The sequence below is a fragment of the Drosophila nasuta genome, chromosome X (genome assembly GCF_023558535.2).
Source record: "Drosophila nasuta strain 15112-1781.00 chromosome X, ASM2355853v1, whole genome shotgun sequence".
Taxonomy (NCBI): domain Eukaryota; kingdom Metazoa; phylum Arthropoda; class Insecta; order Diptera; family Drosophilidae; genus Drosophila; species Drosophila nasuta.
In genome coordinates, this window is record NC_083459.1 from 32,395,828 (window position 1) to 32,422,790 (window position 26,963).

At 36.6% G+C, this 26,963-nt stretch overlaps 5 protein-coding genes across 9 annotated transcripts in view; 2 read left to right on the forward strand and 3 right to left on the reverse strand.

Moving 5' to 3' along the window:
• Nucleotides 1-454, forward strand: part of LOC132797241 (integrin alpha-PS2) — a 43,785-nt gene extending 43,331 nt beyond the window's left edge. For all 4 annotated transcript variants that reach the window (XM_060808858.1, XM_060808857.1, XM_060808861.1 and 1 more), the window contains one exon: nt 46-454. In XM_060808858.1, coding sequence (XP_060664841.1) covers nt 46-135 — 90 coding nt within the window. In that variant the 3' untranslated portion in view covers nt 136-454. The remainder of the gene's footprint in view (nt 1-45) is intronic.
• Nucleotides 455-2,063: 1,609 nt separating this feature from the next.
• The window catches only part of LOC132796097 (protein gone early), a 35,245-nt gene continuing 10,345 nt past the window's right edge, over nt 2,064-26,963 (forward strand). The window contains exons 1-4 of one of the 2 annotated variants that reach the window (XM_060807137.1): nt 2,064-2,506; nt 10,437-10,850; nt 11,946-12,281; nt 12,355-12,519. In XM_060807137.1, coding sequence (XP_060663120.1) covers nt 10,535-10,850; nt 11,946-12,281; nt 12,355-12,519 — 817 coding nt within the window. In that variant the 5' untranslated portion in view covers nt 2,064-2,506; nt 10,437-10,534. Of the gene's footprint in view, nt 2,507-10,436; nt 10,851-11,930; nt 12,282-12,354; nt 12,520-26,963 lie in introns of both variants that reach the window. The other variant, XM_060807136.1, reaches the window with a different exon arrangement.
• On the reverse strand, nt 13,276-14,702 carry LOC132796656 (keratin, type I cytoskeletal 9). Its single transcript, XM_060807902.1, has 3 exons — nt 14,599-14,702; nt 13,657-14,515; nt 13,276-13,585 (listed from the first exon to the last, which is right to left on the reverse strand). Exons 1-3 carry the CDS (start codon nt 14,611-14,613, stop codon nt 13,293-13,295), a joined length of 1,167 nt encoding a protein of 388 aa, XP_060663885.1. The 5' UTR covers nt 14,614-14,702; the 3' UTR covers nt 13,276-13,292.
• LOC132795343 (uncharacterized) lies at nt 19,685-20,332 on the reverse strand. Its single transcript, XM_060806004.1, has one exon. The coding sequence runs from the start codon at nt 20,330-20,332 to the stop codon at nt 19,685-19,687; it is 648 nt and encodes a 215-aa protein (XP_060661987.1).
• LOC132795344 (uncharacterized) lies at nt 23,627-24,432 on the reverse strand. Its single transcript, XM_060806005.1, has one exon. It carries the CDS (start codon nt 24,430-24,432, stop codon nt 23,668-23,670), a length of 765 nt encoding a protein of 254 aa, XP_060661988.1. The 3' UTR covers nt 23,627-23,667.

Sequence of the window (26,963 nt, forward strand, 5' to 3'; positions counted from 1 at the left end):
AAGTGCTCTGAATTAACATTTTCATTTAACATTTTGTGTTTTCAGTGCGGCTTCTTCAAGCGCAATCGGCCCACGGATCATTCGCAGGAGCGTCAACCGTTGCGCAACGGTTACCATGGCGATGAGCATCTGTAAAGCGCTTACGTTACGTAACGGCTGAGATGCCCGAGTTACGTAGCGGCTAACATGAACACCCGCCTAACATGAATACGAACAATTCTAACATCGCACTAAAAACAATGTACTAAAAAACATGAAACGGTTCTAAAACAATTTCACCTACTAAACAAATCCAAACAACCAACGAACGCTTAGCCAAGTTTCAAACCCATGCGCGCGCGCCTTTTCAAAAAGCGCGCTACGACAAGCTAAACAAAGAATTATTTGAATGAATGAATGAAAAAAAAGAGAAATCAAAAACAATAGGAATCGATGTTGCGATGAGTTTTTTAGTTTTTTTAACAAAGAAAGAAAAAACACATAAAACTTGCCTAGTCACGAAATTAAGAACTTTCGAAAGCGAAAAGGTTTATTTCATTTTTGTTTATGTTCTTTTATATAATTATGATTACAATTTTTGTTCGATGGAACTTGCAAATTTGATTGAGCAGTTACAAGTGCTATATTAATCTGTACTAAAGAAGTTAACTATGCTAAGTTGTTGTGAATGCGAGTGCAAATGAGTGTGTGCGAATGATTGAATGCATGAATCGAATGCTTGCTTGTGTGTTAGTTAATATACATATATAATTGAAAACGAGAGACCACAAAACAAAAACAAACATAATAATGATGAAATGAAATGATGATAATAATAGAAATCAAATTTTATTTTTAAACACGAATCTATGCTGCCCGCAGAGAAGCTTTCAATGGAGGTGTCGTCTTTACTGCCACGCCCATGGGCGCCAGCGGCCCAAAGGTAGCATACAAATATATAGCATAAAGCAAATAATAGGTGCTACTTTAGGATGTTTTTTTTTCTATATCATTAATAACTTACCTAATTATTATGATTATTGAGAATGTTCGATTTTTTTTTCTTTTTAATTTTGTTTATTATTTTTGATTTCTTTGAAATTGTTTGACAAACTCAAAGTTTGCCAAGTTGCAACGCCAAAATGTGTTAATGCAAAACTATTAATTAAATCAATGTGTAATTTTTTTTCGTAATTGTAAAACTATTTGTGTATATACTAAAAAACAAACCAACCAACAAACAAAAAAAAAAACATATATAAAAACAATTAAGGCGTTTATTACAATTAATATGCATTTATTTCCAAACTACACCGCAAGAAGCGCAGACCGACTTCTTTTGGTGTACTCTCGAAATAAATTATGGGTAGAAAATGTAGCCATGAACCCATTGTCGTCTCTACCTATTATTTAAACACAACTCGCTATTGTTTAATTTATTAACTGTACTTATAAATGCGTGTGTTTTACTTTTTCGCTAATTTTGTATTAAATTTAATTTTCTTATTATAAAAACTACAAATAAAATGACGGTCGAATTGTAAAAAATAAACGAAGCATACTTTCCCTATTCAAATTCAAGCAGTTGACGCTGCAAGCAGTGCATCGACAATGCGCTTACAGCGGTTCGTGAACTGACTAGCAGTGTGACCAACAATATTTCGATTTTCCACTGCACATGTAAATTGCAAGGCGATTCGAAAGGGCTCTGGTGTATTTGGTATATACTTCTATATTAAATAGTATTTTTTGGAAATTCCATATGCGGTCACACACTCTTGAGTGCGCGCGCCCACAAGCAAACAACAACAACGACAATTTGTAATTCGAAAGTTGTTTTAATTGTTATTTCCATGGTTAAATCGGTGTTTTTAAACTGCTAAACTAATTGTAAAGTTGACGGTAACATTTTCGGTGTACCCACGCACACATTGGTCGCCTGTGGGCGACGTCAGCAGCGCGTAAACTGCATTCGAAACTGGAATACGACGGCAACGGCGACAACGACGTCACACATAGAACGGTAATTGTCGCGTTCAGTTGAGTTGTTGTGTTCTACTTTTCTCTTTCTTTCTCGTTTAGTAGTCATTGAGAAAGCAACGTTGCGCGACGTCGACGATGCCAACGTGTGTTGCGTAGTTTTCATTCGGACGGCGTTTTTGTTGTTGTGCGCGTAAAACTGCAATTGTTCTTTTTGTTTGTTTGAAACAAACATATATTAAAATTGAAAAAAATTTGTAATTAATTTTTAATTTTTTTTTGCTGTGAGTGTGTTTTTGTTTCATAGAAAGTGCATGAGCCGCAAGTGAGGCTAAAGAGCGAAGAGCTCAGATACAAAAAAAAGGTGTGCGAAAATTTAACGACGCAACAATAAAAACGAATTTTTAGCGTGTATTTAAGTGCGTCGTCGCGTTAATATGTTAATTAAATGTTGCTAAGTGATCGCTGATATCTTTTTTATAACAATAAACACGATTAAGTAGAGTGCGAGGGAGAGAGAGCAGCAACCAACAACCACGGCAAATAGGTAAAAATCAAACATTTGTTTAAGCTGCGCTTTCAGGTGCCCGCTTGTGTGTGTGTGTGTGTTATGTATAGTGCGAGTGAGACTGTGTGTGTAATGGAATGCAAGACAGACAGCAAGAGCAAGAGATCTCTAAATGTGGAGCGAGTTGAGTACATTGGGAGAGCGAGCGCACTTTAAAGCCGTAGTTAAAAAACTTAAAAGTGTCGCAGTATGTGTGTGTGTGTGTGTGATTTTTTGTGAGAAATGCCGGCACAACCGGTTCGGCAAGTCACCAAACCAAGACAAGCAACAACAAAAAGCAGGAGAGGGCGATGGAGAAGTGGAAGAAGAAGCAACAGCAGAGTAAGCGAGAGCCAATGTCAATGCTATGCTGCGCTGCTCTGTTGTTAGGGCAGCAACGTTGTTTTTTTTTATTACTTTGCAGAGGATGCTGTGATTTCTGTATTACGCTTTTTCTTCCTTCATTATCGTTCTGTTTTGTTGTTATTCACACCCACAACCACATTTAGTGCACACACATGTGTGTTGTTTCCGAAAAAGAAATTCCCATAATTAATGCACTGCGTCGCAGCTGGCAGCGATGCCAGCGATCAGGGATGAACAATAACCATAAAATTGATATGTGTGCACACACATTCAAAGAACAGCTATGCGTGCGCGTGTTGTGTGTGTGTGTGTGTGAGTGCTTTGCACGACATCATCAGTTAGTTTGGCGCATCTCTAACAACGTTTTCATTTTTTTCGCTCTGCTGCTGGGGCTGCTTGCTGCCTTTTGCTTTTGAGCATGTGCAAGTGCTGTTTTGCCTTTTTTGCTTTTTTGCTTTTGCTGTTGTTCTTGTCTTTTCCGCCTTGCTTTTACTTTTGCATTTGCAATTGCGCATTGTGGCGCTCACGCACGACTTGAACTCGCCAACTCCACGTTTCCCCCTCTTTAGACTTCTCCACCCCCTTCCCTATCTCTTTTAATGCGGACACTGTTACCGAGCACTCAGCAACATTTTATTGCCTTACCTTTTTGCCCGCATCATCGCATCGCATCACATTGCATTGCATCCTCCGTCCGCTATCGAACTATGTCTCTTTTTTTTTTGTCGTACGCGCATCGATACTTACAAAGGAATTGATGGAAGGGTATAACAAATTTAGTGGCAGGGGAAGTGTCTCATATTTTAGCTTTTTTATGTCTTTGTTAGATCTCCGTGGCTAGCGAAGATTAGATTTCCAAATTTACATAATCGGTTTGAAGAACTTAGACAATATGTCTAAGAAAATGTAATAATATTGAGACTAAACATGGAAGTAAGAGACCAAATAAATATGTATATAGAGCATTTCGTTGTCGAGTTGCCTTTTCGACTTTAGCATTTGTCATGTTATATTTTTTGCCATTGTTCTAAAACGAGCTTCATACGGGGATTAATGCCAGTGTGTGCACACACCCAACACCAACACAAATAAGTGTGTACACACGTGTAAAAGCATTATTATACAAGGTAACCGCACCTTTTCCGTTAAACGCTTGAACTTCTGATTTACGCTTGAGCTAACAGCGAAAACGCTGTCAACACTGAGCCAAATATGTGTGTGTATGTGTGTGTGAGTGTATACATATATGGCTAAATCGATTTTGCAGATCAAGAACTTTTATTGAACTTCGGAAATTGACACAGAATTGGCGTAATGCGAATCCAGCTGAAGCGGTTCATTGGCTGCTTAAATTGGGGGAAATGCAATGCGCAATTTGTAAAGAAAGAAGATCAATTTACAAGAGTTTACGTGAGGCAGTTACATTTTGAGCTTTGTTGAGTAAAGAAAAAAAGATATTAGTTTTCTCAAAAGAAAGAATAAACAGCTGAAATTAGTGTAAGTAAAGAAAAATTTTGTATTTTGAATAGAGTTGCATATTGTCTGGTTCATCAGAGGCGACACGCACTGTAGTTTATTTCTGTGCAGTGTTCAAATTGTGTTTTAAAACAATTTTCGTTGCGCTTCCATTCTTATCACTTTGTGCCGATCAAACATTATTTGCATTGCCTTGTGCACAGCTGAGCGTAAACAGCGCCGCAGTCGCAGTCGCAGTTGACGTCGCTGCTTAGTAACTACAACTAGGCTGACAAATTGTTGACACATTTATTTCAACAACTGCAACAACAACAACAATGTTTGCTGCTATTGTTGTTAGTGTTTTGGGTTGTGCAAGCACAAGCACCTAGTTGAGACAAGGTTATCAGAGAGAGAGAGAGAGAGAGAGAGAGAGAGCTGCCCAATACGATCGATGATACCCTGTAAGCAGTCGATCGCAGTGATCGAAGTTCAGTGTCAAAGCGAATTGTAACAAGGTTAAGGTAAAGGACAAATCTTGTATACAAAATACTTATGAGATGTGCCAACAAATATATACTATACTTTACATTATTAATGAATTTTACTTTTTATCATTATTTGTTAACAGTATTTATTATGTTTGCACACAGATCAAATTTGTTTTAAATTTTTGCCCACTTCCGTCCTTGCAAATCGATAAACTTCGAATAACTAGCGTAATAATAATCGCTGACAATCTGGTGCTAAAATAGTATTTGGTATATTTTAGTATTTTGCGGTATATTATCAATATATAATACTAAAAAAATTATTTGGTATATTTTTAGTATTTGCGGTATATTAATTCGGTATATCTTAAAATTAAAACCGCACTTTTTTGCTTTTCTTTCAAATAGCTAGCAAATATAGTATCTCAAAGTTGAGCACACTCGACTCTTAACTGTTTTTATATACCCTGTAATCAGTTCAACATATTATTTATATAGTCATTAATCTAGATGATTTGTCTTTGCAACTATTGTTAATATTATCATTGAGTGCAAGTGTAGGGTATCTAGTTATCGTCTACTTTTGTTGTCGCAATTTCAGTGCCTGATGCTTGAAGTATCTGGCGACAATTTCTGATAATGGACGACGATGTTTTGGTGCGCCACTAAAGCAAATTAAAAGTCAATAGTACAACACCAACAATAACAATTAGCGGAACAAGCTAATAGTGGAGCAACAAACTAAAATTTATATGAAAAAAAAAGCGGAAAATAAAATGTGAGCTCGTCAATTTGTCAATTTGTCAATTCGACAGCAGTTTGACAGGTGCGCAAATCCAACAGTTAATTACGCATGCCGTCAAATTGAATTTCCATGCGTTAAATTATTTGAATGTTTACTTTTGAAATTGTTGTTTGTTAATCAATGCGTAGGCAGCAGTATTATTAACTTTAATGTGTGTCAAATTTGGCGTCTCTTTTGACGGTTTATTTTCATTTTTATGATTGTTATGGTGTTTCTCCGTTTTTTTTCTCTCTTTGTTTTTTATTGTTGTATTTCATTTTGGTAGTTTGACATAATTAAATGAATTGTGCTCGGTTGCGTATACGTCGTAATCCCATTTTTGGCCTGCGAAAGCAAGTGCCGCTCGCCTGAGTTCTTCACGAATGTGCGTGAGTCGACGCCATGAAGAAGGTGTTGAAGTTTTGCCGCGAAATCATATCTAATATTCAGCATGATTAACAAATAAACACGTTCTCTTTAGCCGGTAAAATTGCGCCAGGCCATGAAAATCTTAAATATGTCATGATTATGATTATTATTTGGTAAACTAACGTTGAATAATTCTTTACTTTATCTAGAAAATACAAGATTAAAAATGCCAATATACTATTCCATTTATTTTATTTGGTTTTTTACTTATTTCATTTAATTTAATTTATTAATTTATAGAAATGTTGAAAACATTCTCTATATAAACACATAATTACTTTTTGCACTGAGAAAAAGTTCTAAAATTAAGATTTTGCGCTTAGTTCTAAGAATTTTTGTTTAAAAAGTGTGTCAAGAACATGAAAATCTTGATGTTAGAAAACGCATCCTGATTTCAAGAACAGTTGATGTAAGAGCCAAAGTTTTAGAAAGTGGAACAAATCTAAAATCTCAAACCTAGATACAAACTTTAAAGGAATTTCAATGGGTTAGTAGTAGTAGTAGTTTTTGGTCTTATTTTGAGAATTCGGCGTTTCAGATTAATGTTTTTAGTTTTAAGAATTTGTTCTTAAGTGGTCTTATTTTAAGAACACAAATTTTAAGACGAATGTTCTAGATTTGAAGAATCAGTCTTCCTATCACTTTACTTTATGTAAAGAGTAAAAAATTATGAACTATTTTTATGAAATTACAACTTATTTTGTCAAAAGAAAAATTCAAGAATATTCTCAATTGAAGGTATAAGCATTGCTTTTTTCTCATCGGATAGGAATCAATAAATAAGAAATGCCTAATCATGTTTATTATATTGCAGCCTCAAGTCAAACAAACAAAATAGAATCGCTGTAAACAACGTAATTTTTGCTGCATTCAAAAAATCTCCCAACTCAAATTGCGTCTTACAGCAATATTTGTTGTTGTGGCAAGTGTCATCATCATCATCTCATTCCACTAATCTCAGTTCCACCCTCGTGCAATATGCGCAGCAGCAGCTGAGTTGAAAGTGTGGCAAGTGTAGCCATAAGCGTAACAGGAAAGTCGTCTTCGTCTTCGTCTTCGTTGTTGCCCCCCTCCCTGTTCCTACGAGTATTCCAAATTGGGGGTCTAACCCGTTTGCATAATGCGAATTAAGCGTTTTTGATGAAATGCTTTTTGGTCAGTTTATCATTCCGAGACTTCGATACAAGCCATAAACAATAATGCAGCGGCTTCTTCTCTATTTCCTCATAAACACATGTGCACATATGCATGTGTGTGTGTGTGTATTTGTTGTGCGTGTGTGCACTCGTATTGGAGCGTGTGCTCATTTTGAAAAGTGCCGCCGCGGCACAAAGGCTTTGATGAACGACACCGCGTCTCATCGTCATCGTGATCGCCGAACGACCTATTAAAAATCATCTGACATTTGCATTTTTCTTCTTTTATTTTCATTCCATTTCATTTCATTTATATACATTTTTTTCGGTCATACAATAAATGCAAATTTTTTGCGGAAATTTTTTGCAGTATTTCAAATGAGTTATGATAATTTGTCAGTGATTTGTCAGGCGAGAAGAATTGTAATTAGAAATGATTTATGCAGCGTTGTTTTGTATACAATTGGCTGCAGTTTTATAGCACATTACTTTTGTGGGTCAGCTGATAAATTATTGCGAATGCGAATACAGAATATAGTTGATAAATATAGACAAACAAATGGTGTTAAAGATTTGTGTTTGCTTCAAGCTGAATTTATGTGAAATGAATCAATAACTTTATTAGCTATCATAATCTATAGCGAATATGTTGATCAAGTTGATTTATAGCATTCAGCTACAATATGCACAGTTTCATAGCAAGCATCTGTACTTCGTAGCAAGCAGCTGAGTGTCGTAGCAAGCAACTGCGTTTCGTAGCAGGCAGCTGGAAATCTCAACGTCTCACACTGACTGATAACAAGTGACACATGAGGAAGATCTAACAGACGGCGAAGATGATGATCTCATATCCAAAAGGCGAATGTGTGTCTGTGATTTATCTCCATACAGATATAGACATGTGTGTGTGTGTGTGTGTGCGTGTTTTCTATATGCATATTTACTTTAGACTTTTGACTCGAAACTCGAGTTATCTGATTATTGCTCAAGTGCCTCGCGTCTTTCAGGCCAGGGCTCTTGAAGTGGCCCTTGGATCGAGAAATACAGATTGTCAGGGTAGTTTCTGTTTGTTGTCTTTATTGTACTAAATGAATTGCTGAAAAATCGTACGTATGCAATATTTTTAATTAAATAAATACAATAGGCTTAGAAATACCAACTACAAATTTAGCAATCGACTTCTTGTTGTGCACGGTTTAAAGAATTTGTTTTTTTTTTTTCATTTATTTGGCTAGTCCCAAAAACAAAAAGCAAAGAAGTTATCTCAAATTGTTGGCACACACACATCATATACAATGCTGAGATAGGAGACATTCTTTATTGCTTAGTGCCAATGACTAAAAAGTGGACGTGAATAAGGCAATAATCGCGCTATGCCGATAAGATACGACGACGAGGCAGCGTTTAAAGCGTTTCCCTTAGGTTATCATTTAAGTAACCTGGGCTAAATTGCCTGTCCCCGTTGCTTGCTTGCCTTCTTGTCTTCTTGCCTTCTGCATCGCTGGCCAGGGACAGTCCGTAATCTGGCCAAACTGACCAACGCATATCATAATCCCGCAGGCCTTCGATGATGTTTTTGCTTTTTAATACTGCGATAAATCATCCGAGTCAGTGACAGTCCCAAAGTCATATACAGTCATAGGTCATTTGTAGTCTAAATAGATATGTCCGGCAAGTGAAACTATATTGTCAGGGGCGTAGGTAGAGCTCTTCAGATGGGAATAATGCTGAATATGGTTTTATAGTTTTTAAGAGAGGAAAAAGTAATCGAATCTTTAAATTGCGCTCTTATCTTTATCTTTATAAGCACTAGCTTTAGTTGGCGATAGTTTTTTTTTCTAATGCTCGGTTGTCTGTATTTTGGTATATTTCAGTATATTCATTTGATATATTTAAATGACGACATTTTTTTTGAGCAGTATTTCAGTATATTCATTTGGTAAATTCAAATGGCGTTAGTTTTTTCTAAAGTTTTGTTGTCGGTATTTTATTATATTTTTGGTATATTAATTTGGTATATCTAAATGACGATAAACTTTTTTCTAAAGCTTTGATTATTGTATTTTCGGTGTATTAATTTTGTATATTTAAATAGAAATCGATTTTTTCTCAAAGCTTTATTTTTAGTAATTCGGTATATTTAAATATATTTTCGGTATATTAATTTGAAATATTTAAGTGCTACCGCACTATTTTCTTTTATTGAGAAAGGGTATTTCATAGTCGAGTACTCTTGACTGTAACTTTCTTATGTCTATGTTTATGGAACTCTTTCTAGCTGCAAACTATGCAGTTAATGAACTTTTATGGTCTTTTCCACTTAATTAACCAAATCCTTAGAGCTGCTTAAGATTTTTTCTGTTTATCTGGAAGATTATAAGAATATGTGAAGCTGGAAATAAACTTGCTAATTGCAAAGGCAACGCAACGATGCGTAATGCAGGAACATGAAGTTGATTAGACGTTTGATCAATCAATCAAGCCATCACGAAAGATAGATGAACAAATAATGGAGTCAATCGACTTTGTCGCCAGAGTTGCGTGCACTTTTAATTAGTTGCACTTTAGCATTATCTTTGGCTAATTTCGTCAATTAAAATTTATGCACAATTTGCCAATTTGCCACCGAATCGGCGATAGATCTTCGGCTCTATATACAGAACATCAGAACATAAGCTGTATACAGACACACAGCAAGCATATCAAATTGCAGTTGTGCTGGAGACGTTTTTTGCGAGTGGGAATCTCGTCGTGAGTTGGCTTCGCAAATTGGCAGCAATTGTTGTCAATTTAAAATTGAAAAGAAGTCAAATGTTGACAGGAATGCACACACGCTACAGCTACTGTACAAGTTATATATATGTATATATATTTAGTGTACATCTTTATAGCTCATACATTGTGTATACATATATATAGTAGAAGAGCTATCGTTGTGGTGCGTTATCTCGACGCGATTTCAACTTATCTGTGATGCTCCATATACCAAGAAGAGTCTATTGCGCAAGTGTTGTGTTGTGCTGTGTGTGACGACTGACTGTGGGTGACTGTGTCTCAATCGTATATCATGTCTCAAGGTAATCTTTTGTGATAATCAGCACGTTACGTTAAAGCTTCCCACCCTGATAGCGGGCAACTCATGACTATCAATTGCCTTGTAGTATTCACCCAAGACATTCATGAATTGGCCAGTTTGGCCAATTGACATGCCCGGCTGTGATTTCAAATGATTTATTACCCCGAACTTGCCTTTTTTCACTTTTTTGCAGTTACGCGACTTAAAATGAGCTTAAATTAGCACACAATTAAGAGGAACATACACAAACACCGTCTCAGGCGAGATCTTTTGATTTAGACAGCAGCAAGCATGGCCCTGAATCAGGGCAAATATAAGCCAACAATTTGTGCCATCGATGAGGTGGACGATCGCAGCTATAAACTGCACACGGGCCAGGATGATGAGCGCATTGGTCATGTGAATAGCAAGCAACAGATCGAGGGAAGCGAAACGGCGCCGTTGACCACGAATCAACAGAAGTTGCACATCGATGATGCGGGTCTCACGCCCAAGGAGTTGGAGGCTGCTCGCAAGGAGGCGCTTAGCGAGGCTCGAGCTGTGGGCGGGGTGACGCCCACTGCAAATACGCCCAACTCGACGCATGCCTCTGCAAATGGACTGAGAGGTAAGAAGAAGGAGAAGGAGGAGGCAGAGAAGTCATTTCGTTATCACTTCAGCCCATATTCATAAAATACTATAGTTAGCTACCAACTTGATAGATTATCGTAAAGTATTTTGAGTGTGTATTTCTGCGATAAGTTTAGTTGAGACACGAACCATTGATTGTGTATTTCAACTAGTGCATAGCGAAGACACTAACCAATTTTAAGCAGAAACCATAAATAATAGCAAATTACACTTTGATTTCATTTTAGAATATTTAATTTCTTAAAATTAAAATTTCATTCGTAGCTCCAAAATAAGCTGCTAATCGGTTTTTACTAAATGTATTTTCTTTGAAAAGTTTAGTTCTAATACTTAGCCAAGACACTAAGATTATTTAATTTCATGCGCATAATTTCGTTAAAGTTTAAATTTCATTCGTTATTCTAATACAAGCAAGCATTGAGTTTAGTTAGTTGCCAATTTTATTTTCATTCAATCTAATTTCTTTTAGTTGAAATGCAAACCTTAGCTTGTATTTCAACCAATGCTTAGCGAGGACACTAACTAATTGCAAGTAGTAAGCAACTATAGAAAATATTTATTATTATTATTAAATAAATGCATAACTTAACGTAAATTTACTAACGCTAGCTGCTTTGGCCTTTGGCTAAATTCTGAATATTAAAGTAATAAATATTAAACCACGATAACTTATAAAGTGATAATAGAACCATTTAATTCACAGTCATACATTTTAGTTAGTCGACAACTTAAGCGAACTTGAGAGATAAGTTTAATTGAGATATAAAGCACAGCTTGTATTTCAACCAGTGCTTAGCGAAGACATTAACCAATTTAAGCGACTATCACTTATTGAGCGATTAAAGCATATTTCTACTTTGATTTGATGTCGTTTATTATTAGATTGAATTGATATTATTATGCAACACTAAGCTGTGATAATTGATGAATAGGTAGTTGATAGTTTTGATTTGTAGTTGTAATATTAAGAGAATCCATTATCTCATAATCACGCTTTCATTTCATGTTCATCTGTTCATTTCTTGTGATTGTTGCCGTGCTTTGCGGTGTGCTATAGCCTTGCTGCTTCCAGGACGTCGCTCGTTCGATGCTTTAATGAGTCTGTCGCGTAAGCGTCGCATCCTCTATGTGGCCACTGCCTGCTTGTGCGCCTTGCTGTTGGTGATCATCATCCTGCTGCTGGCCTTTTGGCCCGAGGTGCCCTTCTACATGCGTGCCCCGCTCTGCCTGGAACGCGAGTGCGTCGAGAGCAGTCGTCAACTGCTGCTGTGGGCCAACACATCGAAGAGTCCGTGCAAGGAGACTTACGAGTGGGCGTGCGGCAAGTTTGCTCGCGAATATGCCGAAGGCGATTACTTTGTGATCAAGCGCGGCGAATGGAACTACAAGACTTACAATGAGTATCAGGGTAAGTTTTTTGAGTGACTTTACTCATTTGCTTCGCATTTGGCTAATATTCATTAATAAATTATTGCTTGCAGAGCTCAATGAACTGAATCGCTTCATATCCATGCTGCCCAATTCCGCCGAAGGCTCGTTTCCCGTTGAGTCCACAATAAGCAGTCTTTATCGCAATTGCCGCGACATCGATGCGCTCGACAAAAGCCAATCGGATTTGTTACTCAGGCAGGCCATCAAACCCGTGGGTAAGTGAGCCATTCAAGGCATGTTTATGTTAGTGTTCAATATAATATTGCTGGGATAGTTCAGTTTAATGCAAGAGCGATTTTCATAGTTTAGTTGAGATATAAACCATAGTGTGTACTTCAACCAGTGCTTAGTGAAGACACTAACCACGTCTCAAGCATCAATTATAGCTTATTTCCGATTCGTTTTGATGTCGCTTCACATTAAATAGAATTGATCTTATTATTCAACACTAAATAGTGATAACTGTTGTAAAAATTGTATTTTTAGCAAAGTTTTGCTTTAACTTTAAGGCTGCAAATTTGAGCTTTAAATATTTTGTCTCATTGAACAATTGTTTTCAATTTGTTTTAATGTTTTACTTTTAAATGAAAGTATACCTGTATGTCATTTAACAAATTGTAGCATATGTATTTAGCATATGTCTTTTAACAAATTTGCGTTTTGAAAGCGACTGCAGATTTCTCTCTGATCGAGATTTTTTAGTTGCAACTTGCATTCTTCACTGTACAATGTTTTCTCACTTTAACTTTAACAAAAACTGAAAAAAAATTGTCGAATTTCATTTGTATTTCTGCATTTTACAACACTTGTTTCACACTTTTTGTGGCATTGTTCCCGCTTAAGTAAGAACAGCATTGTTATATTCGATTTTTAATCATTTTATTGGGGAGCAATTTGAGTTAGAGCACACAAAAAAAAAATTGGGGATATTGGAGAAAAAAGGTTGTTGTTTGGTTGGTTTGGCTGCTGCTGCTGGAGTGCGGCGCATTTACTTGCTGGGAGGCAAGTAGGTGGCACTCTGAGCAGCGCTGTGGCTGCCACCGGAGCTGCTGATGATGTGGCTGCCCGAGCTGCCGCTGCTGCCACCGCTAACGATGCCGCCGCCGATGCTGCCACCTGAGCTGCTGATGATGCCGCTGCCAGTGCTGGCCGAGCTGATGATGCCGCCAGCAGAGCCGCCGCTGCTGCTGTGGCCAGCATCCAGAATGCCAACAACAGACTGAGCAGGTGCAACACCGCCATCGGTGTGCTCTGAGGTGCCCTCAATGCGATCGTATTCAGCTGAAGAAAGGAGAGTGAGGGAGAGAAAGGATTTGAGAATGGTTTGATTGCTTTTCACTGGCTGGACTCACCCTGAATCTGCTGCTGGGCGTGGCTGGCCTCCGCATCGGTCTTGTACTTGATGAAGAAGACCTCGGGCTTGCTGGGAATGGTTGGTGCGGGCGTTGCAATATCGTTGACCTCCAGCGACGAATCCTTCTTGCTGAGCACATAGATGACGGTCTTCTCCTCCTTGGGGGCATACTCAGCGGACAGCTTGACGTTGGCGCTGCTCGACGATGGCGCCTTGATGAACACCACGCGGTAGTTCTTCTGCGGACGTCCAATCACCAAATGCTTCACACGCTCCAGATTCTCATGCTCATCGGGTGCGGCCACCGTGAAGAATTGCTTGTGCACAATCGCGGACTCGAAGGCGGCGCGTTGCTCCTCCTGCTGCTGTTGCTGATAGGTGGGTGCCTGATAGCCGGCGAGACCGCCGAAGCCAATGTTGGGCGAGGGACCGAAGCCGGCGAAGCCAGAGCTGCCTGAGTTGCCAAAGTTGCTGCTCGAAGAGGAACCGAGAGAGGAACCGCTGCTGTAGCTTGGAGCGCTGCTGTAGCTGGGTCCGCTGTTGTAGGTGCTGCCACCGCCTTGGGTGTAGGTGCTGCCACCGCCTTGGGTGTAGGTGCTGCCTCCTCCCTGAGTGTAGGTGCTGCCACCAAGTCCAGAGCCGGAACCGGATCCCGAACCAGAGCTCAGCAGCGAGCCAACGCTGGCACCTTGGAAGGCTCCGAGTGGGCCATAGGTGGCCACACCCTGGGTGTTGCTTGGCGCAGCAATGAAGGAGGAGCTGCTGCCGCCGCCGCCAGTCAAGGTGCCCGAGACACCGCTGCCGTAGTTGTAGCCCTGTGGCTTGGCTTGGGCCAAGACCAGAAGTGAGCACAGAGTCTGTGTGAGAGAATTGCAATTGAGAGTTGAAGCTGTACTCGTATAATCCTTGTTGTTAATCCTTTGGATCCATTGATTCTTACCACAAAGAGACGCATGTTTGATAGGATTTAGGGAAGTGGAGTTGATTTCAGTTGCCGTTGAACTGTTGCTGCTCCTCGATTGGGTTTGGGCTTTTATAGTCGGATATTTAGGCCCCAGAGCGATCCGGCGATCCATCCTCACAAAAATATTCACTCAATATTCATATTTGTTTTTTCTCTTCTATAATGTCGTGTTTAATTAATTGCTCAATTATTTGGCTACGCGAAACCTCTGACATTTGACTTGATCGTCATCTCTCTCTCTCCCTCTCACTCGCACTCGCAGTCTCGCCCTCTCTTGATCACTTTCGATCTCTGTCTGTCGCTCGTGTCGAACTCGTAATTCGTATGTTTGGATTTCCTTTTAATGTGACCTGTTGTTTGATTGCTGTTGGCCATAAATCATGCCTTCAAGTGATCACTTTGCAAGTCTTCACCGCTCAGCGATCAACGGTCAAGCGATCAACAGTCAGCGATCAGCATTGACAACGCATGCCGGCAAATCAACAGCGGCAGCGGCATTCATTCAATATCAATAACTATTCGATTAGTTTCCGTTGCAACTTCTGAGTTCATTATTCGGTGTTGGCTAATTTGCATTTTTTGCAGTTAAATGCAGATACCTTGAGACCGCCAAAAGTGATCGATTGATCAATTAATTTATCTACAAATCGCCGCACTCCAAAGCTGCTGTCGATTCTCGCACAAAAGCGGTGACAATGCTATTAAGGAATGCCACAAAAGAATCGCATTTTTCACACCATTCTGTCAGCTGTCGCGAAGTATCTGCATTTTAAGACTTCGCTATTAAGTGTAACTGTTATTGTCATGGAATAAAAAAAAAATATAAATTGAAATTTACCTTTTAATGTTTTTGGTCCTGAAAATGTTGCGATCAGATAAAAATTGTAGAAGGTTTTTGAGTAATAATTCACAGAGGGTTCCTAATTGCTATTTTTCTGGTATATTTTGCGTTCTGCAGTGGTATATTGCTATACCAAAAATTGCCTTCAGTATATTTTAGAATTTTTTAGGCATATTAATTGAGCACATTTTTAGAATATTAAAACACTATTTTGCATTTATTGAAAGTGGGCAGCGGGTATCGCACAGTCGAGCACACTCCACAAGTAGCTTTCTCGCTTGTTTTCTGGTATATTTTAAACATTTTACATTACATTTTGTACTCTACAGTATATTTTGAATATAATAGTATATCAATATACCAAATTGGCTGAACCTTAAATTTTAAGTTTTCTAAATTTGAACTTCTGATTGATTTTTTTCAGAAATAATAATTATTTATATTTAGAATCAAGTTCTTTCTTAAGAGAACTGTTAGTTAAGTATAGTATACGATCGAGTCTTGTGTTTTATTTTACATCATTGTAAGATTAATAATCAAAAATTCGGCTTTCTTTTTTATTAACATCATTACAAGATTAAGCATCAAAAAATTCGGCTCTCTTGATTTTTTCTTAGTTCCATTTTTTCACACTCTTTACGAAATATTGCTGCTCTTGATCGTTCCCAACTCTCTTTGGAGATTATTTTCTTAAAATATTCATTTGTTGAATTCTTGTTTTCTAATGGATTTTTATTAATGTACACAATTTGTCTGCTGTCTGGCTGCGCTATCAACTTTATCTTTGGATCGTCTCCTCCTGAAAACGTTTCTTGATACTTCCGCAATGGGATTTTTGTTTGACGTATTCTATTGCCATTATTGAATTATGTGTGTGTAAACCAACGAACGAGAGTTTAACTAATTCTTTTTTGGGATTGCTTTTAGCTTGTTTCTTGCCTGTTGGCGCCAAAAATACAATTTTAATGACAATGCCAAGCTCTGATGTAGATAAAGTTGAAATGACTTGACTGGTAGTTAGAAGCATGCGATTTGTTGGTTAACTAGCAGAGAATTTATTTATTAGAAATTAAGGTTCTAAATTGGGAAGACTGCTGAAAAAGTTGAGAAATAATGTTATATGACAAAACCAAATGCTGCTACATATATATTTATATTTTTTGTAGTATTTGTTCGGTATAAAAATATACACACATGTTTAATGTTTAATAAATTAAGCAATTTTAGTATTTTTTCGGTATATAAATTTGACATTATTAGTTGTATATTTTATATTTATGAAATTCATCATTTTTTTTTAGTATTTTTTCGGTATACAAATTAAGTATATTTTAACAATAATGTTGTATTATTTGGTATATTTTAAGAGGAGAGCGGTATTACTTATAAAGTATACCAAATGATACCACACTATTCATAAAGTATACCAGTTTGGTATACCGGTAGTGCGATATTATTTGGTATATTTTAAGAAGAGTGCGGTACTATTTTTAGACTATACTGAAATAAAATATTAATACTACTATTACAATATATCAAATTAATATACCGAAAATTGTAAAAAGCTGCATTTATTAAGCATGTGTGTAAATTGATATACCAAAAATGATTGACCTATTAAACGTGGATTGTGGTTAGCCCACTTTCATTGGCTAAAAAAAATGCTTGGCAAAGCCTAAATTGCTCTTGTAATAAATGACAAAATAATTAACAAAATAAAATAAATAATATGCAGAGGAAATTTGAATCTTGTCAAAGAATCAGTTCACCTTACTTCTTCCAAATTTATAGTAAAAGATAACTCTTAAGAGAATTCTGTGCACTACAAACATGTATTCCAATTGTGTCTAGTCCACAGATTAAGTGTCAACTTGTGAGTTACCTCACTGCAAACACTTGTCGCCGGACTTAAGTCGGATATTTCCAAATTCCGCAGGTGGCAACAATTCATAGGCTCTTCTCTCTGATTGTCTTGTCTGTCTATAAATTAAAGCATTTCCATTTGATAAGCGAGATGGTCTGAGTTAAAGTCTGAGTCTCAGACCTAGACTCAGTCTCAGTCGGCATCTAAACAAAAAGATGACTCGATTATGTTGTGTCATTTGTATTTTTGGATAGCGGCTAAAAGCAAAAATTCCACACCGTGTTGTTTTCTTAATATTTATTTTGTATTTATTTATTTGATATTGTGTGTATTTGAAAAATTTCATTATAATTGACATAATTTGAATGCGCTTTGGGGCGAGCTTTGTCGGTGGTTCAATTTGTGTGTGGTGTAGGCAGCAGCCGCAGTTAGGTTAAGGTTCAGCCTCCGTTTCGATTTCAGTTTCAGTTTTAGTTTTAGTTTCAGTTTCGGGCCTCTCTTAAGACCACATTTTATTTGGCCGAAAATGTTATGATTTATGCGCACCTTGAAATAAGCCGATTGTAGATTGAAAACCAAACCAAAAAATACAAAAAAATATACAAAAAATGTATGTATATAAAATAAATACTTTGGGAAGTCAGTTCGTAATTTAAATACTTGCTCGAATCGTATCAATCGAATATCGTTGTGGGTCAAGTGCAGGTGCGAACGAATGACTTAGAACACAAACTTGATTGCATCTTTTTGCTAGCCTTGTATTTAGTATCGCGCTTGCATAACTTCTTTTCCTCTTTTGTGTTTTGCGTTTTTTTCGTTTTATTCGATTTGGTTTTTGCTTATTGCGAAGATTAATAGCTGCCAAATTGTGTGGTTTGGCTGCCAATCACAAAAAGGTCGCCCAGTTGATATGTCCAGATATGGCTGCTGCTGCTTCCAAATCCCATTAATTAAATGCAAATGCAAATAAATCTACACGAGCTCAAGCCAACAATATATATAAATATATATATATATATATATACTATAACACTAACAAACATTGGCAAAACAAGATGCATTGCCGTCGCGTTTTGGTTTTCTTTTAGTTGTTTTATTTTTTGTTTTTGTCAATCTTCATCTTTCTGTGTTTTAACTATTTGCAAAATTTATGTAAATTAAACTAAAATCGTTTTCGCACAAATCATAGACGAATTGCAAAGCCTCTGAAAATTCAGCTTGTCAAAATTTGTTGAATATTTTTTTTACTTTCGGCTGATTTTAAGAATACAAATTTTTAAATTTTGAAAATGAAAAATTTAGAAATTTGCTCTCAATTTTCAAAATAAATTTGTAAAATCGATTTAAAACAAAATAAAATTTTTCATCATAAAACTTAAAAATACTATTTACTTTGTAGCATAGTATTTAAAAGTGTAAATTTTGCTTAATTTTTACTGTCCAAAGTTTGCATTCATATTGTAAAAGTTGTAGAACTTTTGTTTTTAATTTGATATTATTACTGAAAGCATTTTCAAATTTCATTTTATAACAAAAATGGGAATTTATTAAGTAAAACAATGCCTGACAAAATTTAACACTTAATTGATGAAGGAATAGTTCTTGATAATTTCTTGAAGCTTTACAAATGTTCAAGACAAAATATTTATGTTTTATTCAGTTGTAAGAATAATAGAAATTTATTTAATAAAAAAACAAAAATCATACTTAATACTTAAATGATGATAAAATAATGAAGCAATAGTTTGCGAAGTTTTCTTTAAATGTTTTGTATACTTTTTCTATGCTAAATTATAAAATTTTCATTCAGCTAATGTTGCAGTTACTTGCTAATCTAGTGCAAAGCTTACTTCTTATCCTTTGCTCTCTTGATTGCGAATATGCTCGCCGTGTTTAGTTGTGTCGTAGTTAATCCGCCTCTCGTTTGGCACAGGGTCAAAGCACTTTGCAAAAAAAGGCAGCAACAACATTTTGTTAAATAATAAAAATTGAAATAAAATACATAAAACACAAAACTTTGCAACAAGAAAAAAAAAATACAAAAAAATAATGATGAGGAGAAAAAAAAACACTGCGCGACGAACTTTTTTATTTACGCGTTCGCTATCTTTTATGACGACGACGATATTGTTGTTACTCTGCTTGCTGTGGATGATGATCATGTTGATGATGATCGTTGGGGGTTTTTATTTTCTACTTTTTTTTTTGTTTATCTACTTGCGTTATCTATATTGTATTCTTCTTGAACGCTTATCAGTTTGTATGCAAATACAGCTACCCGGCAATATTAATTAGCTGAATGCGCGTGGGTCGAAGATCGTCGATCGTCGATCGTCAATCGTTAAATTGACACACCATTAAAAAGGGCGTGCCAACGGTCGTTGATAATCGTAACCCTCATTCGCTGGCAACGGAGGCGGAGGCGGCATCAATGGCTGCCCCGATGGTGTTGCATCGAGGGCGCCCACCACCGATTGCACGGGTGCCACAAAGGGTGCCGCATGCTCGGTGTTGCCACCAAGCTCGTCGTATTGCGTCTGAATCTCACGCTGTGCAGCCGCCGCCTCTTCGTTCGTTTTGTAGCGTATGAAGAAGATCTCAGGCTTTGCCGATTGCTGTGATTGCTGCTTCGCTGGCTGTATGTCCTCTGCCTGCAACTCCTGCGGCTTGCGACTCAGCACATAGATAACGGTGCGTTCCTCCTGTGGCGCCAATTCGGCGGTGTATTTGATCGCATCGCTTTGGGCACTCGGTGCACGAATGAAGATCACTCGATAGTTTCGCGTGGCGCGGCCAATCAGCAAATGTTTGCTGCGCGGCTGTGCGTCCTGTGCATCCTCCGCTGCTGACACGCTGAAGAATTGCTTGGTGATAAGTGGAGGAGGTGGCGCGATGCTTTCTTCGCTTGCCACCGGTGGCAAATAGTAACGCGACGGCGACGAGGCAAACTGAGCCTCAACTGAACCAAGGAGAGCGAAAAGTGCGACAGCGACTAAGTTCAACATGTTGTGGATGCCACCGATTGAGTGATGCAGCTACAAATTTGTTTTCCCTTTTTTATATCAACTTTCGAGTGAGAACAGCTCTCTTTTGCACACCCAATTAGTGTGCAAAAACAAAAGACTTAGGCAACGAACTTGCCACAAATTAATTGGGCGTTTAAACGGAAACGCAAAACACAACGCAACTTAGTTACAACATCGCCTTATCACATCGCAGATCTTAAAGATTAAACATTTTTGTGTCATCGGCGAAATTAGCGATAAAGCACTTTAATTATTGTTTGTTATACTCGCTAGCAGAAGGAAATTAGTAGAATTTCGACAGAAGGAATTTAGAATTTCGATATACCGTAGTAGGCTATGGTATATTATTTCAGTAGTATATTATAAGTATATTTTTAGTATTCAGTTTTATTGCAAATGGGTCTGTACTCTATAGTAAATTTTGTACAATATCAATATACCAAATATAAGCTTTAGTAAATTTTTGGTATGTTATTAGAATATATTTAGTTTATACTCTATATGGTATATTTGGAATTTAGTACAATATCGATATATCAAGTGTATACTTTGGTATATTTTAGTATTTTTACAGTATATTTTGGGTATGTTATTAAAATATATTTAGTTTGTACTCTATATGGTATATTTTGAATTTAGTACAATATAGATATATCAAGTGTTTGCTTTGGTATATTTTAGTATTTTTACAGTATATTTTTGGTATGTTATTAGAATATATACAGTTTGTACTCTATATGGTATATTTTGAATTTAGTACAATATCGATATATCAAGTGTATACTTTGGTATATTTTAGTATTTTTACAGTATATTTTTGGTATGTTGCTAGAATACGGTTAGGTAGCTCACAGTCGAATGTTCTCGTCTTGTTTTTGATATGAGCCATGTCGAAGAAACACATTCTTCTTCTCATATTTTGATAGATTTGTTGCTTCATTAATTACGCATTACTTATGCAACATTTTTCTATATTTGCTGTAATTTTATAGCTGCATTTTATTATGCATCAAATCTCATTAGCTGCGCCACAGAACGAACACCATTATTCGCATTCGTTAATTAGATCTCGTTATGGGCTGAGGCTCATTTTAGTAGGCTCATTTATCATTTATCGCCGTCGTCCACATCTTTTGTCTACATCATTCAACGCCCGCGCTTGGTTTTTAGTATATTTGTTTCTTATTGTTTGCTTCTCTGCTCTTTTTTTTCCTCTTTTTTTTGACTAATGAGTTGCGCTTAACTCTGATCTAATCTGCGCCTTTTGCATTGAATAATGTTTTTTTTGGCTCTTCAACTTCCATTGTGGCTGGGAGTTGCGTTGCGCAGCCTCGTGGCTGATTAGTAGATTAATTCGTTTGGCTTGGCTTGGCTGCTGCGATGTTGTCAACAAGTCGGCAGACAATTAAAATATCAAGCTCAAGCCAACCGATAACTATTTTTTTTTTCTGCGTTTTTTTGTTGAGAATTCAACAGCATCAACATCAGCTTGACATCAATTTTGATTTGGATTTAGATTTGGATTTGGATTTCAGGTCGATTCAGGTCTCGCATGCGCGCATCGATTAGCATAAATTGACGCGTAATTCCCACACTTTCATGTCGCATTTGCACAAAATGGTGCAGCTAATTTGATTTATGTTCACTTTTATTAAGAAAAATTGCTTCCATCGATTGTGCCCTATGAAGATGTTCGCTCGCTCACAGCGATCGCTCTGCGAAGGTTGCTCGACAGCCGATTTCAGTTGCAGAGTTCACTTTTTTTTTTTGTATATTTTGCTCTACATAACTTTTTTTATTTTTATTATGTAATTTACTCTTCGGCTGCATTTTTAGTTTTATTATTTTGGTATTAATTTCAATTCTTTCCTTTTGCAAATAATTTATATTTTACTCCTATATTATAATTTTATTTTTCTTTATTCTTCATTTTTTGTTAATTTAAATTCGAGCTATTTCGTTTTTATTATTATTTCTTTTTTCGTATTTTATTTTTAATATTATTTTCAATTAATTATTTAAAAATTTAAATTTAAAATCAATTATTAAAAATTTCTAAATTTTATTTATTCTTTTTAAAATTAACTTTGCTTCTCAAATAATTCGAATTCATCAAATAATTAAAATTTTTCGTTCTTATTACTATTTTTTTTTTAATTTGTATATTATTTTAAATTATTTTTATTCTTTTCAATTCGCTGTTTTATATTATTATTTAAAATTTGCGTATTCTTTTTAGTATTTTTTAAATTTTAATTTGTTCCCCAAATTTTTTTAATAATTTATGTTAATTATTTGTATTGTATAAAATTATTGTTTATTTTCTTTAGATGTTTTATTCATTTATTTTTTTTTTAATTTAAATTTTGCTCTTTAAATAATTGATATTTTACCGTTTGCTATTATTATTTTGTTGTGTACTTTTAATTTTTTAATATTATAAATTTTTACTCAACATTTTATTTTCATCTTTTAGTTCCTTAAAAACACCCTCCTCAGATTTTTCTCTTCAAATTAATTTTGTATTGAAACCTTAAATTTTGTAGTATTTTTAGTAAAGTCTTAAATCTTGTATTTGAATTCATTATTTATCAACGCTAATGAATTTCCCAAATCATCTCAATAAATACATAATTATGTATCTCTTCTCTCTATGTGTGTGTGTTTTTTATGGTTCCTCCTTTTTGGCTCTTGGTTTTTTGGCATCTCTCTCTCTCTCTCGCTCTCTCGCACTTTGGTTCATATTTTGTCATGCAGCGTCAGTTTAACGATCGGCCGAAGAAAAGATGCGCTGTTTGATTCAATTATAATTAAATTTGATGAGCTTATTTTGATTTCTCACTTCATTTAAGCTAATTTTGAGCTATTTCAGGCGCCGGACGCTTTGTTGAGTGTCGAATTTTTGGACACATTTGAATTGATTTGAATTTCGGTATAAGGTTTCTTCTTCGTATGTGTGTAGACCTTTTTTTTAGTTTGAGTAGTTTGAGTTTTGCTCGCTCTTCTTTATTGGGTTTTCGCTTGATTTGAGCAACATTTCAATTTATTTATGGCATTTTTATTAATTTTTTAAATGGCATTTTATGGCGCGGAAACTACGCGACCTTATAGCCAGAGCCAGAGCCAGAGCCCCCCAAAAAAGACGTTGCGTACTTTTTAAATATACAATTTATTTATTAACACAAACAAAAAAAAAAATTCCAAAAAATATATACTTAAAACTAAACAACACAACAAAGTGGGGGGGGAGAGGAAGGGAATGGATTGGTATGGACTGGTATGCAGGAGTTGAAGAGGGAGACTTGGAAGGATTTCTAATGCTTGAGTCCACTGGGCAGATACTGAGCACTGGGATGTCCGTTATTGCCAGGACGATTGATCTGACGATAGTTGTAACTGCCATCGGGATTGAGGCCATCGAGACTGCCAATGACCGAAGTGATGGGCGCATTGTTATCCTCCTGATACTCATTTGTGCCACCGAGCTTATCGTATTGTCCCTGGATCTCCTTCTGTGCCTGATTCGCCTCATCGTCGGTCTTATACTTGATGAAGAAGACCTCCGGCTTGCTGGGCTGTGTGGGCGCTGGCGTCGCAATATCACCGGCATCGAGATCGTTATCCTTCTTGCTCAGCACATAGATCACGGTCTTCTCCTCTTGCGGGGCAAATTCAGCCGAATACTTCACATTGGCATTATCGCCAGCTGGGGCCTTGATGAAGACGACACGATAGTTCTTCTGCGGTCTGCCCAACACCAGATGCTTCACTTTGCCATCGTTGCTGTGATCCTCGGGTGCAGAGACCAAATAGAATTTCTTATTGATGATCGGTGCCTGGGTGGTGCTTGCTGGGGGCAGATATTTATCGCCACCGCGATGTGACGACGACAACGATGACGAGGGCAAAAACTGTAGACCACCGGGATTGCCGCCGCCGCCGCCGCCGAGTCCAACGCCTCCGAGCAGCAAATCGCTGGCCTGAGGCTGCTCGTAGCCGTATTGAGGACGTGCCTGGATCATCGTAACCAGCAGCACAGAAGCCATGACGACGGCGAGCAAAAACTGTTGACACTTCATCACGATGTTTATGTTGTACTATATTTTTGTGTTATCCTGAATGCCGATACGAATGTTGCTGCGTCGCGTTTGTCGTTTGTCGTTTGTCGAGTGAAGTTGGATTGAATCGCTTTGGGGTAATGGTTGCATTTCTTGTCGCTCCACTTGACTTATATGCGAGATGTTTCCCTCGCGGGGCGCAGTCGACGTCGCAGTTGCCACTCGATTTGTTGTTGTAACTTTATGTAAATCGCATCTGCGAACTCTCAGCTATATCTAAAGCTCTTCTCTTCGCGTCGCGTCGCGCTCTTCTTCAGCTTTGGACCAACAAAACAAAATCAAACCAAACCAAAAAAGCATTCAACTTTCAAAGATTCAAGATGTTTGAACATTCATGAATCAACACATTCGAGACACAAAGATTCATAGGCGCGCGAGTTCGTCGCGGAGCGCTCAATGTGACCTAAAATTTATTCAAATCTTCGAATGCACAAATGTATCTCGATGCTGCGATGCGTCAACTGATGGGCACTGGACTGCTTTGCATACCCTATAACAAAATTGGGTGAAAGGGTATAATGAGCTGGTGAGAATTGAGAACAAGTAGGAAAGCCATATTTTCAATAAAGGCACAAAAGTGCTGTATTTTTATTAAAATGTACCAAATTAATATAACAAAAATACTAAAAATATACCGACGACTATATTTGTTGTATTGATATACCACTACACTCGAAATATACCATATATTAAAAAGCATAGAGTGCACCAAAGTGATATACCAAAAAATACTAAATATACTAATGCATTGAAAATATACCATAGTGTACAAAATATACCAAACAAACCGTTCTTTCTCATATAAAATCAATATCTGCTGATGTAGTCGTGACGCTTTGGTTGGTTTGGTATATTTTCATACCATAGTGTAGAATGTAATACTATATCGATATACCAAATATGGACATATTTTAGAATTTTTCAGCCGAGTCCTAGTTGCTTTGGTTGATCTGGTATATTTTGTACACTATGTTGTATTTTTAGTATATCGATATACCAAATATAGCCTTTAGCATGTGTATTTGTTGGAAAATTAATTCGTTGCACTGTTTTATTATTGACAATGTGGAGCGGATATCACCTCTCTACTGGAGTAGAAAAGTAAGAGTTAAAGATAAACAAATATATTTTTTGGCTGCACTTCCATCCCAATTGAACAGGTATCTCAAAGTCGAGCAGATTCAACTGCAGTTAATGTGCTTGTTGCTTTTTCACTTTAGCTTTAGAGTCGGGGCGTGGTTTAGTTCTTGAGTGTTGTGTAGCCATGGTTTACATTTCAACAAAAGCCGCTTATCTCTTTTGCCCTCCTGCCTCTTCTCCCTCCCCCTGGCACCTTACCTCTCTGCTTGATGTCATGTATCTCACAATCGCTTCTTTTGGCAGCTTTGGCATTGAACTTGACTGTTGCTTTGGCCTCAGCAAACCAGCAAAAACCAAACACATTATAAATAGATATTCATCGAGCATATCTGCTGTCGCTAATATACTACAAAAAAAAATTGGCAACGCTAGTTTTTTTTTTCATTTTTTTTGTTGTAGGCTTGTTGACGGCTCCGCTGTGCATCTCATTAAACGGCACCTTTAGGCCTCCAGTCTCCGAAACAAGTTTGATTTGGGTTTTTCATATGCTGCTTCTGTTGCCTCTCTGATCAAATTTGATCAAAAACTGTTCAAGTTGATCGATTAACTTGCAAATTTGCAAACAGTTAAAAGATGATTTCATACAGCGTCCCCTATATGAATGACAAGATCTCTGATTGAATGCGAATCAAATGTTGACTTACATAAAGCCAAAAGTGTTTATGCTTCTTCATATGCAAAAGAAGTATTTGAGCCTCGAAAATTTGATTGATGCTTAGAATGCATAATAACGGATTGTTCAAAGTTATTAAATTCGTAAAGAAAAACTGAGTGATTTATTATTGTCATATTTTTCATTGTTCTTTTATTGGAGGAAACTTCCTTAAGCCATTCATGTATGTGCAACTGTGAACTTTGAAATAGCAGTGCGACAAAAACAAAACTACATAACGAATTATTGGCATTTTCCTTTTTAGTTTGCTGATACCTGAATGTATACTATATGTGATTTTATGGTATAGCTTTATGGAAAATAAACAATTTTAAGGACAGGAAGCATTTTCATAAATTCAATTAGCACAATTTCTTTTACAAATATTTTACGAAAATCTGTAATTTCAATTCAGTCTAATTGCTTCTTTGTTTATTCAATTACTCTTTGATATGTGAGGAGCCATTGTTATTTAATAACTTTAACTACAGTTATATTGCTTTTTCTTCAGCATTTTCATTAGCTTCAGCAGTTCTTTGACAATCCGGTGAGTTTATTTATTGAGTTCTCAATGAAATAAGTTTATGAGAAAATTGATTTAAGATCTTGGATAGATTTTATTGTTCATTTCAATTAAAAAAACAGTTTAAAGGATTTAAGGGTCAATTCTATATCTATCAAATATTATTACTAATTACTT